The sequence below is a fragment of the Galeopterus variegatus genome, unplaced genomic scaffold (assembly GCF_000696425.1).
Source record: "Galeopterus variegatus unplaced genomic scaffold, G_variegatus-3.0.2 Scaffold4882, whole genome shotgun sequence".
NCBI lineage: Eukaryota > Metazoa > Chordata > Mammalia > Dermoptera > Cynocephalidae > Galeopterus > Galeopterus variegatus.
The window spans coordinates 13,772-34,948 of record NW_007730993.1 but is presented as its reverse complement, the minus strand read 5'-3'; the positions used below and the strand labels follow the sequence as shown (position 1 = coordinate 34,948).

The 21,177-nt window shown below is 51.1% G+C and overlaps 1 protein-coding gene across 1 annotated transcript in view; it reads right to left on the bottom strand.

Annotated features, from left to right (window-relative positions):
* LOC103603947 (slit homolog 1 protein) overlaps positions 1-21,177 on the bottom strand; it is a gene marked incomplete at both ends in the record, with an annotated part of 161,256 nt that overhangs the window by 138,491 nt on the left and 1,588 nt on the right. The window contains 2 exons of the mRNA XM_008588528.1: positions 2,971-3,042; positions 5,250-5,321. Coding sequence (XP_008586750.1) covers positions 2,971-3,042; positions 5,250-5,321 — 144 coding nt within the window. The remainder of the gene's footprint in view (positions 1-2,970; positions 3,043-5,249; positions 5,322-21,177) is intronic.

The following is a 21,177-nucleotide window of genomic DNA, read 5'->3' as shown; positions in this document are numbered from 1 at the left end:
CTCATTTTTCTGGCTTCAATGACTTAGGAGGGGAGGAGATTCAATGCCTAGAGACGAGGACAGCAAAGATCAAAGGACACCAAAGGAGGGGCCCAGCATGGTGAGATTCATGAAGGTAACTCAGAATAATAATAGTAGTAGCTGCTACCAGGATCAATGCTTTAGGGGCATTCTCTCACCATCGGAGGGAAAGCAGAGTGAAAGGGTGGGCTTCTTTCTCTTGAACATGACAACAGTGCCTTACAGTCACGCACACACCCTCCCGTCTCCTTGCAGTAACCCCACAGGTAAGGTTCTACTGCCGCAGTCACAGCACCCGACTCAGCTCTTGGTTGCTTTTGTTGAGTTCTCTCAGATAGATGAGGGAATTGGGTTCTGAGAGGTGAGTGGCTCACCCAAGTCCTTACTGAGTGGTAGATGTGGGATTCCGAAGCCTGCTTTTCCCTAGCGCCCCATCCTGGCTGCCTCTGTGACACTGTGCTGGCCTCTGCATAGCCGAGCTCCACTCCCTGCCAACCACAGGCCAGCCGAAGCCCTGGCACGCTGACTCTTCATGGCCTGCAGGAACACACATGTCTGCTGCTACACTCAAATCTGTAACTACTTACAAGATCCAGCTATGTCCATCCAAACTTGCTTATGCCAGAGGTACTTGTAATTATAATGTTATAATTTACTTAACAATCTCATAGATGAAAAAATACTAGTGGGAAAAGAAAGACTTGTCTCTTTGGAAACTAAGTTGAATGCTTTGGAAAGATTCAGTAAAAGGAAAGCTGTTAATTAAAGGGTTGTTGGATTAAGTAAAAACTGGAGGGGGGGGGTTGTCATAAAAATAAGGTCTAGAATTCTCCACCCAGATTGCTTCCAAGGGCCTTTTTAAAGCTCCCACTTCACCTTCAAGAAACCAAAACCAAAAATCATAAACAGGGTAATATGTGAGTGGTTTAGGCAAGGAAAACAATACAGAGATCATTTAGTGTCTCATACTAAAAAGAAAAGCCCTGGACCAAAAAAAAATAAACAAAAAGACAGGTTGGGGAGGGGGGCTCAATAAATGCACATTGATATGTTTTAACTGAAAATGAAATGTTTAGGGTATGCATGACTCCCCAGTTTAACCAATTTTTAGGATTAACTGATCCACCACTGGTGTCCACAGGCCAGAGGAGGGAGCAGCCACTGAACTGACCACTCACAAAGGTGCAGGCGGCCAGCACCGGATGCCTCCAGGGATGGGGTGGTCACACTCCCTAAGAACAACTGCCCGCTGTGAACCTGCTGGTCAACCCCTCCCTGCCCCGAAGAAGGGAACTGGGAAAGGACAGAAGGGACAAAGGCTGGACCCTGCCAAGTCTTGGGTGGCAGCAGCAGCATGACAGGGCCACCCCCTGCCATCCCCCACCCCAGGCCACCTTTCCTCCTCCCCTAGGGTGCGGCAGCAACAGAGTTAGAGCAAAAGTTTGGTCCAAATCAGGCCCTCATGGCCAGGTCAGTCCTATGTATTTAGTTCTAAGGCTTTTAAAGAAAACAAACGCAGGACTAAACATCTGGGCTAGCTGTGGGCTGCTGATCACTCAGCTGCAGGCCCGGCTGAGGAGCACAAAAGCAAGATCGCCTTGAGTTTTTTTCCAGGCTGCCTGAGGGCAACGAGACAACTTTATTCTTTTCCCATCACTTAATACCTCATTTTCTTTGATATAAAAGTGAAAGGTGAGGTATTAGGCCATAGTCATTAACGGCTCAGGCTTTAGAGGCAGAATGATCCGGTTTTTAATCCCCTCTTCTGCAAAATTGTGGGCAGATGACTTAACCTCTGCACACTTCTCTTTCTCATCGATAAATTACCATTTACCACAGTGTTGTTTTAAAGATTTAATGAGATACTATAGCGCAAAGAGCTTACCCTGGTGCCTGGCACAGAGTAAGGCAAGCAGTGGTAGCTATAATTATAATTATAATCTCATTGTAAGAAAATCCATAAAAAAAGAAAAGCACAAAATAAAATGAAAATCACCTGTTATCCCACTACTCAATGTAATGAGAGTTAATGGTCTCAATTTTTCTCCTCCTGTATGTTAGCCACATACAAGTTGATTTTATTTACACAAATGTCACTTCCTACCTTTTCCACTTAACATGCCATTGTGAGCACATTCCCATGGCTTCACCAATCTTCAAAAATAAGACTTTATATCTTAGGTCTCCACCAGAATGGTTGTTTCTAATTTTGTTTGTTTGTTTGTTTTTAAATAATATGCAGTAAATATCCTGACATGTAATTTTTTAGTGATGTCTCTGATTATTTCCTTAAAATAAAATGGACTTTCTGGTTCAAAGAGCATGACCTTTGGGACTCTTGACAACTATGGCTAAACCACATTGCAGAAGAATGAGTCAGGTGACCACCGTGAATGTGAGTGCCCGTCCCCCACCTCACTCCTTCCACATTCCTTTCTCCTTTTTCATTGTTGCCAACCTGAAATTCAAAAATTGATCAACATCCATTTTCAAACCTTAAAACCCTGTTAAGGAAAAGAAAAAACATGCAAATCAGAACATGCCACCACCTCCTGGTTTCAGTGCTATGGCCCTGAGCACCTGAGACACTGATCCTCAGGTGGCCCCTGGGGCTTCCCTGATGGGTCCCCCCGGCACATTGACGGCTCCCTTTTAGGACACACAAAACAGTGAACAGTGGTTCTGCCTCACTTGCCTGTGTTGAATGACTGTTTCACCATCATGTATTTTCAGGGACAAATAACAGAGTGGCACTGAGAACAGGGAGGGTGAGTGCTCTGCAGGTTTCTCTCTGCCACCTTCTCACCGTGCCCTGTGCCCACTCCCGGCTCCATCAGCAGGCAGAGGCCACTGGGCATTGGGTCCCCTCCCCGAGCAACCCCACTTCCAGTCAACCCTCCCCGTGCAGCCCCCACTGCCCTTCTGGGCCTGTGTCCCGCCGATACTCACAGCCGCTCCAGCTCCTTCATGTCGTCGAAAGCCCCCCGTTCCACTGCTCCGATCTGGTTCTCCATCAGCTGCCTGGGAGACACAGAGACAGGGCGTTGCACAAGGACTCAGGGCATTGCCCAAGGACTGCCAGAAACAGCTGGCCGAGGCGATGCCAGCGATGGAGCCAGACGGGAGCCTGAGCCACCTACAGACCCACGTGCCTGAGTGGACAAAAAGTCCCTCCCCAACTCGGGCTCCTCAGCACCCGCAGCCTGGCAGCAAGACGCCCCCGGCCCTGCCCCATGCTGTCCCCTCTGACGCCGCCTGCCATGTGGCCAGAACACAGGCCACAGCTCTGAAGGCATGCTGGGGAAGGCGAGACCAGTGGTGGGCAGCACAGGGCTGGCCCTCCTTTGGCCCAGAGAGTACATGTCCAAGGGGCAGAGCAGGGGCAGCCAGTATTGCGGGGAGGGGAGCCTGTGCCAATGGGCCTGAGCCCCCACATGCAGCAAACACTCTGCAGTTGGCAGACAACACCCTCTCTGCCCACACCCCCACTCCGCCTGGCCCCATCTGCTGCAGAGAAGAGTGGGTGCCTGTGCCAACCGAACCACCTGGCTCTGAGACTCCGCGGCTCCTCACCACCAGCATGCTCCAAAACCCAGAGCTCCTGGCTGGTGGGACAGCAGTTTTCACCAATAAATCGACAGTTGCGTGATCATTTTTGAGATATCAAAGTATGTTTTCCTCCCTGTGTTTTCCCCTCTCCACTCTCAAGCAGGCAGCTAATATGCCCGTGCATGGGCCTCAGATCTGGGGCAAGGCAGGGGCCAGAAGCTGCCACCAGACACTTCTCTTTCTCCACTGTTTCCAAAAGTCTGGGATGTCAAGGAGCTTCCACTGCAGGCCTAGGGGGAGAGGGGAGGAAACACCAGGGAAGGGCTTCCCCTAGACCCAGAAGAGATTCTCCAAACCTGGGAAGAGGTCAGAGGTCAGTGGGCTCTGGAGCAGGAGAGATCCCTACACAGTGACTTGTTTGCTCTGACATAAGAGAGGATTGACCACAAGGTGCTCCAAAGACCCTTGTAACTGCAGAGCCAGCAGTTCTGCAAGAACTGAGGCCCCGGGACCCTTGCGCTGCCTTAGGAGTAGGAGTGAGGATCCTATGATTGTCTGATGTTGAATTTCCTGCCAACAAGGTGGGATGGGCTGTGAGTCAAAACTGAGTTGATGCAGAGAAAATAAAGAAATGTGATTCTTCTGCACTGCTGAGTTTGTGGGCTGAGCCATTGCTACATCAGAATGCAAGCATGCCGGGGCTGCCTCGGTACCCTGAGATCAGCACGGCAGGAGGGGTGAAGGGTCTGCCCCTTCCCCTCCCTCCTCACCCCCACCCAGTCTGACAAGGCAGGTGTGTGGGTGGTCCCCCTGCTGGCAAGTAGCCAGGCCCCACAGAGCTGTGCCTGCCACCTCCAACATCTGCCACTATCAGGCACCTGAGGGGGGTCACTTCAGTCCTCACCTGTCCCCACTCACTGGCCTTTCAAGTTGGAGGGCTGTGGCCTTGCTGGAGAGTCTTCCTGGGGCACAGGTTCATAAGAACTGTGGAGACTGTTATGGACTGAACTGTGTCCCCCTCAATTCATATGTTGAAGCCCAAATCCAACATGTGACTGCATTTGAAGACAGGGCCTTCAGGGAAGTAAATAAGGTTAAGTAAGGTCATGAGGGTGAGGCCTTAATCCAATAGGACTGGTGACCTTATAAGAAGAGGAAGAGATACCAGAGATCCCTCTCTCTATATACACACAGAGGAAAGGCCATGTGAGGAGCAAGAAGGTGGCCGTCTGCAAGCCAGGAAGAGAGGCCTCACCAGAAACCAACCCTGCCAACACCTTGATCTAAGACTTCCAGACTCAAGAACTGTGAGAAAATAAATTTCTGTTGTGTAGGCCACCCAGTCTGTGGTATTTCATTACAGCAGCCTGAGGAGACCTAAAGCTTCTTTATGGCCACCTGGTCTTCCCTCGCCCAGGAGACAGCCAATGGACAAGACAGCCCTATCTGTCATGCCTAGTTCTGTGCCATGCCCAGTTTTCTCAGTTGTGGGAGGCACTGGTTGCTCGGGTCAGGACTCAACATCAGCCCCACCCTGCTCTCCTCAGGGTGTCCCAAGACTGACTCCACAGTGGAGGGGCCCTGCCGGCCTACAGCCCTACCCAGAGCCAGGACCCCCAAGGCCACTGCCGGGGTGTGGGGGGAAGGAGGTCATGCATGGGGTGGCGTTCCATACTCACAGCACCCGCAGCTGCTTGAGCCCCGCAAAGTCATTCTTATGGATCCGAGTGATGTTGTTGCCATTGAGTTCCCTGGAGGAGGAAAGGAGAGGAGGAAGTGGTGAGCTGACCGGGGTGGGCCCCCACCTGTTTGAAGACAGTCATCTCACCAAAGGGGCTGGGGGCTGCCCAGCTAAGCCCCGGACCCCCAAGTCCGTGTTGAGGCCCACAAGCTGGGCTCTCTGCAGCAACGTCCCATCAGCAGGAACAACAAGGATTGTGGCCCATGGTTGCCAGTGCCGCAGGCACCAAAAACATGGTTTCTGCCCTGAAAGAGCTCAGTGTAGTTGAAGAGACAAGACATTCACACAGGGAAGAATTTGGAAACCAGCTAATGAGAAAGGCTATTCAAGTGGAACCCTCTCTGAGCCTCCGTTTCCTCATCCATAAAATGGGAATAATGACTATGTCCACTTCATAGGGTTACCAGATGTAGCAAGTAAAGAGTATGGCCCACACTTGCAAAGGGCCCCCTGGGGACACCTAGATGTTACCATCTGGTGGCACTGGCTCCTGCAAGCTATGCTCTGAGCAGGAGACAGCAGGGAGGGTCATGTAATTTAAGGGGGCTGAGGATGTGGGACTCAGGCTGAGACCCAAACACAAGGAAGATCTGCACAGTGAGAGAGAGATGGAGCAGATGTTCCAAGGAAGCCCACCCTGAGTCAAGCACAGGGTACCTGAAGAGCAAAAGTTGGGAGCCATAGAAATCAGGGCTGGAGGAAAGGGGATCGAGATCACAGAGGGCCTGAGAAAGCAAGCAGACAAGAAACAGGGAGCCAGCGAAGGTCCCAGACAGGAGCCTGCCATGAGGCCAGGCCCACAGTAGTGGGTAGGAGGGCCAAGGAATGGAGGCCCAGCTGCTGTCCAGATCCCAGGGCCAGGCTTCCTGCTGCAGTGGCTCCTCCTCTCACCATCCCAGGTCCCCTGGCCCTCCCCACACCCAAGGCCACATCTGCCCCTCCCTCACCACCTCCTGCCCAGTCAATCCCTTGGCAGCTTGGACGTGGACCCCACCTTAGAGGCCAAATGGCCCCACCTCCCTGAGGAGCTCACTCAGCCTCTGCCAGGCCTCTCCTCTTCACAAGAGGCTTGCTCAGCCTCAGAAAGGCAGGCCACTCCGGGAGTAGGGCACCCCATGTCCAGAAGGTCCTTCCACTGAGCCAAACACGGCAGAATCTCACGCCGGCCTAGCTCCATCCCCCACTGTCCCCTCCAGCATCTAACTTGTGTCCCCGAGGCAGCTCCCCACTGGCAGCCATACCACCTTCTCCTCTTTCTTGCCACGGTCACAGTCACCTGTGTGCTTTGCAACAACTGAACGCCCCCACCCCAACACACACACGTGCACACACTGTGTTCACCAGCAGCCCCATCTCCTCACTCGACCAAGTTTGATCAAAAATTCCAGGTATGGCCACGAGCCCAACCCAAGCCCAAACGACTTTGAACAACAGCAAGCTCCCTGTCCTACGAGTGTTTAGGACATGGGCTTGGTCTGCCTGAGGTTCTCGAGTTGCTTCCACTAGAAGCAACAACATATGCTACTGGTCTCCACACACCCCAGGAATGTGCCCCCTCACACGACGCTGGAAAGTGGTGGCTGTGTCCAGCTTATGGGTTAGCAAAGAGAGGCTCTAGGAGGCCAGGCACCTTCCCAAGGTCACCAGCCGGTAAACGACAGAACCACGGACCCTAGGGCCTAGGCTCTTCTACCAGGCCAGGCTGTCTGTCCAATTGACAGGCCAATCATTCATTCAACCATTGCACCCTCTGCCCTTTCCCCAGGCCTGACTCGGGTCCTCAGCAGCAGCTGAGAAAACTCATTCCCGGCTCCTGTCTCTTTTCTAACAGCCTCACTCAGATGGGCTTGAGGCCTCTCCGACTCACCAGGCCCTGGGCAAGAGCCCCAGACTGAGCCACTTCCCTGCCTTAAATGCTGTAAGGACACCTTCTCCATGTGAGACAGGCTCTTCTCAATGTAACGCTCTTTTTTTTACTGAACTAAACATTCTTCCCTGGAACAGCCACCTCTGAGCTGCACTTGTGCTGCGCCCCAACCTGCTCCACTGCAACCATTCTGCAAACGCTGAGAACGTCATCGCGAAGGCCTTTAAAAATAGTTCCTTTCCCAAGCAGGGTGGGCTTCCTTTGGGCCATCCTGCTGAAGCTTTCACCCCAAAACCCCAAAACACAGGAATTTTTGTTGTTTTATTTTTTTGATTACAAAGGTATGTCAGCACTGATTATAAGAGCAAAAATGTAAAAAAAAAAAAAAAAAAAAGAGCAAAAATGTTAAACAACTTAAATGGACATCCCCAGAACATTGCTTGAATTTCCACACATCCGTGAATCCGAACACCATGCAGCCATTTAAAATGGTACAGATCTGTTTGTACCAACAAGGAAAGCTGTCCATGACACAGTATGTGGAAAAAGGTTACAAGACAACCCGTATTTTATGAGCTCCTCTATGCAAACACACACACACAGATACAGGCACATGCACAGAATAAGTGAGGTCTGTGTGCCACATATTAATAGCTATAACTGTTAAGTGGCAGAATTTGAAGTGACCTTACTTTCTTTTTTATACTTTTCTGCACTGTTTGAATTTTTCTAAAAGCATCTATATTTTTATAAGATAACTTAATATTCAAGTTATTGCATTTAAAAACAAGAGTAATATATGAATATCACTGAATATTTTTTAAATTTCCTGAAGAATAAAGGTAAAAACTGAAAACCACACATACTCCTATCACTAAGAAATAACCCCTGTTAACATTCTGGAATATTTTCTATCAAGTCTGTTTTTTTTGAGGGGGCAACTGGCCAGTATGGGGATCCAAACCCTGAACCTTGGTGTTATCAGCACCACGCTCTAACCAAGTGAGCCAATCAACCAGCCCAAGTCTATTTTCTTTGAATACAATTTTTATACAGTTGAGATAACTCAAGTATTTATGGAAGCCTTACTATTTGCAAAGCATTTTTCAAGGTTCTAAACATAGGAGGATAAGTGAGACGAAATGGTTGCCCACTCCTCCTACCACATCGTAGCCTGTTTGTTCTCCACTTATGATTCTAACTGGCCATAAAGTGTCCCTCCATTTGGATACATCAAGTCCCAGACCATTCCCTGATTCCCTTACTGGAACACTTGGGCCGTTTTGATATTGTTCAATTATAAACAATGCATAAAGCTTGGCAGACATTTGGGAGGAATATATTCCTAGAAATGCGATTACTTGGTCAAAGGTCATAAAAGATCTGATGAATTTTACAATCATTTGCTCATTCCTTCTCATGGCAACCATGGTTTATAAGGTAATTGACTACAGTAATTATTCCCATTTCACAGATGGCAAAATTGAGGCAAAGACGACACTAAGACTTGCTAGAACAAGGCAGGGCCTAAAGTGGAACTCAGGAATCCCATGGATGGGATTCCCACTGAGGGGGTGGGGGGGAGAAGGGGACCTGTCTGATGGCATCCCACATTTGCATGCCTCTCTCTTCTCAGCCCATTCCCTCCTACTCACTTCCTACACCCAAAACCACCCTACTCAAGAAAAGACCTGGGACAGGCAGGGAGAAGAGAATAATGTGCAGACAACAAAGCAAATTCAGCCTTGCTCTGGAAGGCCCTGCTTCCAGGCAAGACTGCCAGGGAGGCCCAAGCCACCCCAGCCTGCCCCATCACCTTGCTCTCTAAGGCCAGAGCTATACACCTCTTCTCAGGGGAATACCCCTACCCTCACACAGCCTGCGAGGCAGAGGCAGCTCTCAGTAAGCTTCCAGGTCTGAGGCTGTTGCTTCAGGAAGTACCGTAACCACTCAGGCTGAGAAAATGACCTCCACTGGGTGGCTCGCTCTCACCCCTCAGCAGGGCAGCCCACCAGGATCGAGTGCCAACTTGGGCCTGCCACTTCCCCTTGAACCCTCAGCAGAGGCTGCTGGAATGAGGCAAGGAGGTCATTGTTGCAGCACCTCATTCCCACAGGTTGTCCTTGAGTGTTGCCAGGAGACCTCTTCCAGCAAGCTGCCTGGGGAGACTGGGAGCCGCTGGCAGCACCAGGGGACCGTGGCAGCCAGAGCAGCCACATAGGGTAGACCCGCTAACCTGGGCTCCCTGAGGTTTGGCCACCAGAGCCCACACCTACCACTCCTCCTTACTTACAGAGCCTGCTGTGTGCAGGCTCTGGGCCTGGCTCCAAGCATATGTTATGGGTAAATGTGTCCCCCAAAGGTTCATGTGTTAGAACTTAATCTCCATTTTAACAGTGTTGAGAGGGTAGGAAATCCAATTATGGTAATTGAAAGGTACATCCTTAAAGAGGTGATTAGATTGTGAGGACTATGCCCTTGTGAACTTGACCCATTCATGGAGTAACGGGTGTGGTTCTGATGGCTTTATAGGGAGGGTGAGTGAGAAGGTTAGCTCACTCTTGCTCAAGCCATTCGTCATGTGACATGCTGCCTGACTGCAGAGTCGCCACCAAGAAGGTCCTCACCAGATGCACCCCCTGGACTGCGGACTTCCCAGCCTCCAAAACTGTAAGAAATAAATTTTATTTCTTTATAAATTACCCAATCTCAGGTTTTCTGTTATAAGCAACAGAAACTGACTAGTACAGCATGCTTCATCTCATTTCACCCGCTCAGCAACCTAGGAAACTGAGGCACAGACTGGTGAAGCAACTCACCCAGTGCTTAAAAAATGGTGGGGCCAGGATCAACCCCAGCCAGTGCGATTCCATGTTCTTCCCCTACCTCTCCGGGACTCGTGTTGCTGTCTCCTCATCCTGTCCCCTCATGCTGAGCAGTCATGCCTTGGACAGAGCTGAAGAGTGGCATGGGTGCTGGAGTAGGAAACACGTGCTCTGGGGCCCTGTAACAAGGCCATGTGCTCTGCCTCGGCAACAACAGCAGGGGAGCTCCCCGGCCCGGCTGAGCTAAGTGTGTTCATGGTGGCGAAGAGCCTGGGCTCTGGAGCCAGACTGGGTGGCTTCGAATTCCTGCTCCACCGTTACACTAGCTGTGTGACTCTGTTTCCCCATCTGTAAAAGGGGAATGATAATAGGCCCACCTCTGAGGGATGTAGTGAGGTTTAAATGGCTCAATATTTCTAAAACACCGAGAATAATGTCTGGCACACAATTAGTGCTCCCTCCGTCAGTATTACCCGCTGCAATTATTTTTACTGTTACTACTACTGTTGTTGTTGTTGTCATTTCCTCAAGGACCATGGCTCCACCAAGAGGTGGCGTCCCCAGGCTCAGCTCAGGCTGGTGCTGGACTGGCAGGCCCTAGGACTCTAGAGAAGGGAAGACACCCTAAGACGGCTCTCCCCCTTCCAAAACTGATGAGTTTACATCCATCCTTCCCCCCAAAGAGCAAAAATAGTCCAGTGGCAAGTGGCTCTGACTCCGTCTGTTGCTGTGTGGTCCTAGCCTGAGAGAAAAACCTCGGTGGTAAAAGACTTTGGAGAAAATCCTCTGAAGCAAAGTTACCAAGGACAAAACAAAAACACACAAGGATTTCTTGAATCCTCTCAGGAAATAAGAATTTGATCCCTAGCATCTGGGTGTCTGTGATAAACCAAAAGAAGCCCTTGGATTTCCTCGGCTGCAGGAGTGAACACTAGGGGTGTTGGGGAGGGGGGGTCCCCACGCTTCCTCCACAAGCATTGCTCACCCTGGAGCTCCACCACTCCCATCGCCTCAGGGACCAGGACCTGCCCCAGCAGCCCAAGCATGCAGTGGGGATGGGGAGGCTCAGCCGCCCTCCAAAAAATAAACCCTTCCTGCTAGGCCTCCAAAAAATAAACACGCACGCTCTAACTGTAAGTGAGACAGGCCTCCTGGCTCAGGAACTGTGCACCTCGGCTCCTGCCTTTGAAATCTTACCCCGGCCAAATCCACAGTGCTGAGAGTCTGCAGAGGCAGACAAGAGAGCTGGAGGAAGAAAGAATTTCCCTCCTCAGCCACCTCCCAACAGTGGCAGAGGGGCCCCCAGAGGCCCAACGCCCCACTCTGCAGGCTGGCCCGCTGTGTCCCCACCACCACCTCCACCCACATGCCAGGAGCCCTGCAGAGCCACTTCTAGGGCTCCCCACACTCACCCTGGCGCCCCTCCAAACTGCTCTCCAAGCCACAGCCAGCGTGATCCTTTCAAGATGCAAATCTGATCATGTCACTCCCCACTTAAACCCTTCAATGAAACCCCACTGCTCTTGGAATCAAGACAAAAATCTCCTTAGCATGAACTACAAGTTCCCGAGTGGCCCGCCCTGTCCCCTGCAAGCCAGCCCACCCTGCCCCACACTCCTGGCTGGCTCCCTCCTGTGTAGGGCCTTTGAACTTCCCATTCCCTCCACCTGCAATGCTCCCGCCTTCCTCTTTGCCTAACTCACTCCCATTTTCCTTGCAATTGATAAACCCGCTTGTCACAGGCCTGCAGAGTACCCCAACCTTCTCCTCAGTAGCACAAATCAAGGGCAATTTCACATGGACTTGGGGGGTTCTCTGACTGGTGTCTCAGTCCCCACAGGAGATTAGAAGCCTCTTGAGGACACAGACTGTCGGTTTATCTCACTATTGTATCCTCAGGGCCTCACACAATACATGGCACATGGTAGGTGTCTCAAAAAATAAGTGTTTCTTGAAGGTAGAAATTAATTTGCATTAAAATTCACATATTTCAAATAGCACTGGGTTGAGTGGGTTTTCCATGTTTCCCTGCTCCCCCATGACAAAGAAAAAAAAAACACTAATTAATAAACATTCTCTGCATATGGACATCCCCAAATAATCTCCCTGTTACCAACAACCTCCTCTCTTCCACTCTCATAAGTGAGCCCGATATGAGCAAGAAAATACTGCCTGTAGGGTCCCCGCTGCCCAGCAAGGAAGCTGGGTCATTCCAGACACCATCAACAGGAAAGAAGAAAGATAGGGCCATCTTCCTCCAGCTCAGGGGCTTGCACAGGCTTCAGGAGAACCGGGTAGCAGGTGGGATGGGGGCAAGTGATTTCCAGGGGCCAGGCACTGTCCTCGCTGCTTCATAAACACTAGGCTCCATGTAATTCTCACAACCTTGTTGGTGGGTGTCATTAGCGTCATCTTACAGATGAGGAAACTGAGGCTGTAGGTTAAGCAGCAGAGCTGTTAAGCCAAGCCAGGTGGCTCAGGGTTTTGGCTGAATAGCTCATACCTTGGAGTCTCAGGCCTGGGCTTGGAGCCCAGCCCCACCCTTATGCGTTCTGTGACCTTGGGCAAATACTTTATCTCTCTGAGTCCTACTTCCTGGTCCATAAAATGGGGATAATGATGTTATGCACCCATTAAAGCTGTCAGGCAGGGGCTGGCTGCTTAGCTCACTCAGGTGGTGCTGACAACACCAAAGTCAAGAGTTCAGATCTCCGTCCTGGCCAGCCACCAAAAAGACAAACAAACAAACACAAATCAAGATAAAGCTGTCGGGCAGGTGGTTGGTGACGGTGGCCACAAGGATCTGACCAAAGCCAGCAGTCGCCTCCGTGGTGTGTGAAGTAGAAGGTACTGAGGGCCCCTGAGGAAACAATCAGAGATGTGACACAGTTGATGCGGAAGGAGCTGGGTCACAGAGGGAGCCCTGAGCACTGCTGCAAGCCTCGGCCATGTGGCAGGGGAACTCTGAAGTCCCACAGACCTGAGGCGAGAAGAGTAGAGTGAGCCCAGAGGCTGACCCCCAAGGAAGGGGTGGGTGTCGCTCCCGAAGGGCGGAGGCCTCTGGCTGGCCTGTCTTGGCCGGGGATAGCCCCTTTCATAGGAAAATACCAGCCCCTCACGGCCAGATTTCAGCCTTGCTCCTCCATTCCCTCAACAGGCCAGCGCTTCCAGCCTCAGGGCCCCTGCCCGTGCTGCCCGTGCTGCCCGTGCTGCCTGTGCTGCCCATGCTGCCTGTGCTGCCCATGCTGCCCGGGCTGCCCGTGCCTCCTCGCCTGCCCGCCAACACAGGCACCTGCTTACTCCTGACATCCTTCAGGTCTCCATTTAGCGTCCCCTCCCCTAAACCAGCTTCCCCGTAGGTGCCCGCTTAGCTCCTTCTCTAGAGCTCAGATAGCAATTTGGAGTTTGTGTAATATACGAGGTCCTTCATTCCAGGCCCATCTCCCCTGCTAGGCTGAGAGGCCACATCATGTGTCCACTGCGGTATCCCCGGCACCTGCTGTACCTCTGCAGCCCCTGGCAACCACACTTGTACTTTCTGTCTCTATGAATGTGACTACTCTAGGTACCTCATATAAGTTAGATCATACAATATTTGTCATTTTATGACAAGCTTATTTCACTTTGCATAATGTCTTCAGGGTTCATCCATGTTGTAACATGTGTCAGAATTTCTTCCCTTTTTGAGGCTGCATAATTCCATTGTATGTATATATTGCATTTTGTTTATCCATTCAGCTGTCAATGGACACTTGGATTGCTTCCACATTTTGGCTACTATGAATAATGCTGCTATGAACATGGGTGCACAAATATCCCTCTTCGAGTCCCTGCTTTCAATTCTTTGGGGTATATACCTAGAAGTGGAATTGCTGGATGATATGGTAATTCTATTTTTAATTTTTTGAGGAACTACTATACTGTTTTCCACAGTGGCTGTACCATTTTACATTAAAATGGCTGCACCATGTTACAATGGTGCATGAGGGTTCCAATTTCTCCACATCCTCATCAACATTTGCAATTATTGGTTTTTTGATAGTAGCCTTCCTAGCAGGTATGAGGTGGTCAGGGCTCAGCTCTTAGCCAACTCCACGGTGCATTCTGTTCTGAGGCCCAAATTGCATCCCGTCCCTTCACTGCTGAGGCCCCACCTTGCTCTTGCCAATCCTCTTCCCAGGTCTGGGGCTGGCACCAAAACCACAGCCCTGCCACCAGGGTCCCACTGAACTGACAGCCCTCAGGCCCCATGTCCATTGCCTGCCAGGCGCTCTCCAGTCATTGCCCACCCCAGGCCCCTGAGAGGCCCTCACCACTCACTCCCTGACACTGAGCTCTACCTGCAATACCACATCCCTGCATCCCCCCAACTCTGCTCACCACTCCCCACCCCCAGACTAGATACCCCCTCCCTATGCCTGCCTGCCACTTGAGTCCCCAAAGGTGTGCAGGCAGGAATCAGGGAAGACCAACTTGTTTCTATGGCCCCTAATACTATGCACTGACAGATGTTTTGCAGGTGCTGAATGAATGTCTGACAAATGAATGAATGAAGCCAGGACTTATTAAGAGGTATAGAGTAGCAGTCAAATCTAAAAACTAAACACAAACATGTCCCAGAACCTCAAGACTGGAGGACTCTCAGCTGACCACTTACCAGCCAGCTGTTTGACGCTGGGCAGATGGCTCCACCTCTCTGAACCTTCTCCTCATCTGCAGAGCAGGAGTAAGTAATGCCTTCCTCCCGGACTGTTATGCCAAGTAAGAAAGGGGACAGGGGATGTGAGTAAGGCATTTTGCTTGGAGCCTGGCACGAGGCAGGAGCTCTGAATTGTGACCATAGACACTATCAAAACCCCCTCTCACCTCTCTCTGGCCCCGTCCTTCTCTGGCCCATCGCCCACCCTCCCCATTCCCCCATTTCCGAGGGCCCTGGCTCTCTGCCTCCCACAGGCTACCTCCCCCTGTCCCCACCCTGCAAGTGACTCTCTCCCGAGCCGCTCCCCCGGGTGCCACCGTGCTTGTCTCTCTTCCGCAAACTTCCTCACCACCTACTCACTCCCAACCATCTGCCTCCTGCCTTCCACTTCTCCTAGGAACTGTTCCACCCAGCTTTGCCAGTGGTCCCCCAACCTCCTGTTCCAGAAGCTTTCCTTGGACCTCATCCTCAGACAGACTGACTGTTCTCCATGCTGTTTACCCTCCTGCCCATCTCCAAACTCCTTCTTTGGCTTTTTCAATAACTACTGAGCCCAGGTTCAAATCCACAAATGTTTAGCCAGTGCTCCCCTGGGCAAACACAGGGCAGGAGCTCCTCCCACCTCTCCACCATCTCCTTGGTCACCTGCCCTTCCTCCTGCCCTCTTACTGAAGGTGGAAACACTCAACACGATCCAGGGATGAGGATGTGGACCTCTTTGGAGGCCATTATTCAGCCTACCTGTGTGTGTGTGTAATAAATGATAAAGTAAATGAGGCCAAATACAAACAACTGAATCTGGATAAAGAATATACAAGAGTTCCTTATACTTTTGTTGCAAATTTCTCTAAATTTGAAATTATAACAAAATTGAAAGTTATGGTGAGCACAAGGGATCTTTTTCTGTGATGAAAATACTCTAAAATGGGATTGTATGATGTTTGTTGTGTGTGTGTGTAATAAATGATAAAGTAAATGAGGCCAAATACAAACAACTGAATCTGGATGAAGAATATACAAGAGTTCCTTATACTTTTGTTGCAAATTTCTCTAAATTTGAAATTATAACAAAATTGAAAGTTATGGTGAGCACAAGGAATCTTTTTCTGTGATGAAAATACTCTAAAATGGGATTGTATGATGTTTGTACAACTCTGTAAATTTATAAAAAATCATTGAATTGTTTTAAAAATTTTATAAAAAGTTTTACGCACAGCCCTCTTGTGGCCCCCCATTTCCCAGCTGCATGGCTTGGTGCCCACCTGTTACTTTAATCTCTCCCAGAACTCACCAGCAAGCTCTTCACCCCTCAGGTGGGTCTGCTGCTTACTCTCCTTCCCAAACATATGGCACACACCTTCTGAGTGCCCCCAAATTCCCTAACTGTCACTTCACCTCCCTACTTACTAGTCTTGCCTAACCTTCAAGGCCCAGTTCCCATCCCACCTCCCCATCACTGCAGCATCCAAGCCCTCCTTCCGCTCTCTCACTCCTACCTAGTGACTCACATCGTCCCCTTGTCTACACCGATGGAGCACTGGCTACAGGTCAGACATTACTCTGAGCACTTCACATGGATTATCTCATTTGAACTTCTCAGCCCTACGAGGTAAGAGCCATCATCAGTCCCATTTTACAGATGAGGAAATCGAGTCACTAGTGAGCTGCCCAAGATCTCTCAGGTGGTAGCTGATGGAGTCAGGATTCAAACTGGGCCATTCTGCTCTCCAAGCCTGTGCTGGTAGCCAGTGCTCTGTGGACACCCTCACACGTTTGCTCCTTCTCCCCCACCAGGCCGCAAGCTCCCTGAGGAGCAGGTCCACACCGCAGACTTCTCTCCTTGCTATGCACACGGCAGGTGCCCAACAGCTGTTTGTCCGCCACAGGCTGGGTTCCAGAAAGGAGAGGAGGGGTCGCAAGCTCCGTCAAAAAGAAGAGCCAATTCTCCATCCCCGAGCACAGCCCAGCTCCCTGGCTCCTGCCCAAGGCCCGGCCGTCATCTGCTCTGGGTAATAAGTATTTGTATGGTGATAATTACAGCATTTGGGAAGAAAATCCCATTAAGCAAGAGCCCTGCCGAGCTGCTAATGCCGGCACAGAACTGGAGGCGGCAACTCCGCCAAGCGCCCGTCTGCTCCCAATAATGCAGGAGCTGCCTGCCCCGCCACCCCTCGCCTGGCCCCAAAAGAGCGTGGCCACCCCTGCTGGCAGCCTCGAGCAGCCTGAGCCACTGACAGCCAGCCCCTGGTACAGAGAAGGGGCACCAGGATAGGCAGCCGGTCCCTATATGCTCCCTGGTTCCCGGGGGCTGCCTGGTGAGGGAAGAGGAGAGGAGGGCCGTGCTGGGTTCCAGCACTGACAGGCACCCAAGTTCCCTCCTTGTCCCTGCAATTCTCTGTCACCTTAATAACAATAACAATACTACCATTTATTGAGCACTCACTGGATGCCAGGCCCAATGCAAAGTGCTTCTCCGAGCATTACTGCATTTAATCCTCAGGACCCCTCTTTGAAGCAGGTCCTGTCATTACCCCCACTTCATGGGCAAGGAAATGGGGGTCCTGAAAAGTCACACCTTCCTCCAGAGCACTTTTCCCAGTTTGCAATTATGTATTTATCCTCACATTGTATCGTTCATCTAGATCTCCCCTGCTGGACTAAACCTCAGGGAAAGAAGGCGGGCACTGTCACTCCACGCAGTGCAGATTCTCAGTACATAGCTATCTGTGGTGTGAGTGAATTAAACCCCATAACTTGCCCAAGATCCCCCCAGCTGCTGACAAGCAGAGCGGGGCTAAAACTCCAGGCAGTCTGGCTCCAGAGCCATGCCATCATGACGTCCACCATGCATAGAGTCCCTGCTTCCTGTCTCCAAATCCCAGAGGATGGGGCAAAGATGCCCAGGTACAGTGAACGAGGGCCTTGAGCAGACACACTCCAGGAGAGCAACCTGTAGCGTGGCCAACGCTCAGATCCTTACCCCCCAAGCTCTCTGCTGTTCCATCCGAACCCTCACACCTTTAGCTTGGGCTCCTCAAATAATAGCAATAATATCGTCTAATGTTCGAGTCACAAACACAGCTTGAGTGAATCCTTGCAAAGGCCCTATGAGGTAGCAGGTGTCGTCATCCTCAGAGGCTGAAGGAAGCCAGCACACCAGCCACATGCTCAGCGTGGCACATGTAGGCTCTCTACATGCATTCCCTTACTTACTCCTCACCACCCACCTACAAAACTATCATTTTTCCCTTTTGCAGATGGGGAAACTGAGTTCCAGAGCAGTTGAAGGGACAGCACTAGGGCCCTAACATCAGACATTCAGAGCCCAGCAATAAGCCCAGTGTACCGCCTACTGTACCAAAGCCTAAGAGAGCAGGAGAGGCTTGCCACTCCCGAAGGAGACTCCTCTGCACAGTGCAAGTCTCTGTGCAGGTGCCCAAGCTGGCCAGGCCCTGATGGCAGATGTAGCTTCACTGGCCCCTGACCTCACTTACCACGGCCGCCATCCAATTGTTATTTGGAATTCCAAATAAGGCTCCCCAGACCATCAGCCTTGGGGCACCCTGGCAGTCTTCGTTGGGTGTGATCACCCAGCCCAGTTGAACAGGACCTCCAGACTCAGAGCCCAGAGAAGGCATGAGTCTCCCAGGCCTCTGCAGCATGCACCGAGCTAGAGCAAGGTGGACAAACTGGCCACAAGGCAAGGGGACATAAGAGGACTGCAAGAGAGCAGGTCCCTGTGACCTGACAAGCAGCAGAAAGTGCTGGGCCTGTGGAAAAACAGCAGCCAGCAGGCCTGCCCAGGGGTCCCTCCCCCACCCGCTTCCTTGGACGGTCTGCCAGAGGCCCAGCAGATTCCCCCACTCCCCACCCACCCACAAGGGGAATCTGTGGCAAACCTAGAAAACAAGTGCCCAGGGTGGAGGGGAGAAGAGGTGTACCTCCATACCACATGCTCTTGTCATGCTCTCCTGGACACAAAGGTCCAAAAGATTTTTTTAATTAAAAAAAAAATTCCAACTGAAAGTCAAGGTCCTTGTGAAAGAAAAAAAAAAGTTAATTGTGGTATGGCTGAGCCCTCTGAGCCCGGGCCCTACAGAGACGAAGCTTCCTGGCCTCCTCCACCACCCCCGCAACCCTCACAACCCTCGCTCTGGATTTTAATTGTTCCATTACAGTGAATTATTTAGCATCCCTTCCTGGCCCAGCCACCAGCCCCACAGCCCCTCTGGCTGAACCAACTTCCTCAGCAGCTCTGGGGCCTACGCAACCTCTTCCCAGACGTCCCCACAGCAAAGCAATGACAATTTCTTCCCACTTGGAGGAACAGAGCTGGACCCAGAGTTGTGGAAGATATGATCATAAAGTTGCCAGGCCTCATGGGCTGCTGCAGAAACTGTTCAAAGGACAAAAGGCCGATGCACAGCTGCAGTCTATAAAAATTTCACAGCCTCAGAAGCAGCCGCTGCTTCAGGCTCTGATACCGCACAACACCATATTGATTAAAGAGAGCATTTGCCACAGTTATTTTGAATCTGCCTGGGCTCTCACCAAGGCCTCTCCCAGGATGTTCTTTTCCTCTTCAGATGGCTCTGTCACGGCTGCCTGGGGAAAAGGCAGGCTTTCTCCATCCTTCCTCTGCTTTCTCCATCCTTTCCCAGTCGAAGAGGCTTTGCATGCGTAGCAAAGATCAGACCTCTCCCCACTCCTCCAGGATAACTTACCCTGGATGCTGACCCAGAAGTCCCCAAAGGAAGTCCAGATAGAGAAAGGGCTTCCTGACCCTTCCCAACCTCTCTGGAGCCCTGTCACATCCACTGGACACAGCATGCTTCAGCCCCAGGGGCAAGCTGGTCCATTTGCCCATAGCAGGACAGGCAACACCTGCAGACTTTTTGCTCATGCTGTGAGCAGAGGGCTGCCTGGATTGCCTGCCTTCTCTGCTTGGCAAAATCCAACCTAACTCTGATAAAATAGCCCATCCTCTGAGAAGCACCTTTACCCCGGAAAAGGGTTTCTCACCCCAGTGTTCCCACAGCCCCATCACACTGCTAGCCTGGCCTTCTCCCAAAAGCTTATAGCTAGGGGTCCCCTGCCCAGTCCTTTAGACCATATGCCCCTTGAGGGCAGGGACAGGCTCACTCCCTGCTGCAACCTCAGCACTCAGTGCAGTTCCTGGCTCCTTAAATATTTGCTGAATTAAAATAACAAGACTCCTCTCCCTAGCCTATCACAATACCAGCTCTCACTTAGCAAGCATCAGAATGTACCAGACACTTCCTGTACATTATCTGCTGTCCTCACAAGAACCAGAGACCTTTTGCATCCCCAGCCCATTTTCCTGATGGAAAGCAACTAAGGCTCGGAGAAGTACAATAACTTGCCCAAGGTCACACAGCTCTGGGGCTCCAACCCATGCAGGGTAACTCCTAGAGATCCAACGCTTTCCTCTGTACTAGGAAATTTCATTTCCATCTCACTCTGATCACAGAAGAGCTAAAGAGTTCATGAAAGTCAAAACAGACACTGTCCTAAACACTAAGGTGATGAGAAAGCAAGGATGAAGGGGATGACTTCGATATTCAAGATCCCGAAGCAAAGGAGAGAGGCTAGTCTCTGATCTAGGCTGCCACTAGCGTAACAGCTGCAGGAGAAATGTCCCAGTGGAGAAAGCAAGGGGAATGGGGAGTAGGTCCAGACAGAACAGGCCTGGAGGGTGGCCGAGCAACCTCAGGGGTCCTCTAGACAGATTTCTGACCCTCAGTTCCTCTCCAAGTCCACATAGGTTCATGCACTGGCTGCCCCAAGGAAACTCAGTCTCGTCCCACCCCTCCCTACCCCACCATCTCTACCCAGCCCCAAAACACACATGCTCACACACACTCATGCACGCACACATCTATTCCCGTCTAGGTTACAACTAGATTTGCAAATTCTCTGAAACCTCCACGGGAATTTTTCAGACTCAACCAAGAAGAGGCTGGGGCAAATGCATGCTGACTACATGCACTGGCTGCCCCAAGGAAACTCAGTCTCGTCCCACCCCTCCCTACCCCACCATCTCTCCCCAGCCCCAAAACACACATGCTCACACACACTCATGCACGCACACATCTATTCCCGTCTAGGTTACAACTAGATTTACAAATTCTCTGAAACCTCCACGGGAATTTTTCAGACTCAACCAAGAAGAGGCTGGGGCAAATGCATGCTGACTGATTGCTGGCCTTGGTATAGACTTTTATCCAGGAGACAGCTCTCCCCAGGGTCAGATTTCTGCCTCTGACCAGCTGGGAACCATGAAAATGTGCTCAAAAGTTATCAAAATATGTACGCCTTTCCTGAGAGCCACTACAGTATCATCCAGGAATGTGGGAAGGAGCAGGCAGGTTTCCAAGGAGGCGGCAGCGTCCTCCAAAGTCCTGTTCAAAAATCTCCTGGTGCAGTTGCCTCTGTGAGCAGTACAAAGGCTCTG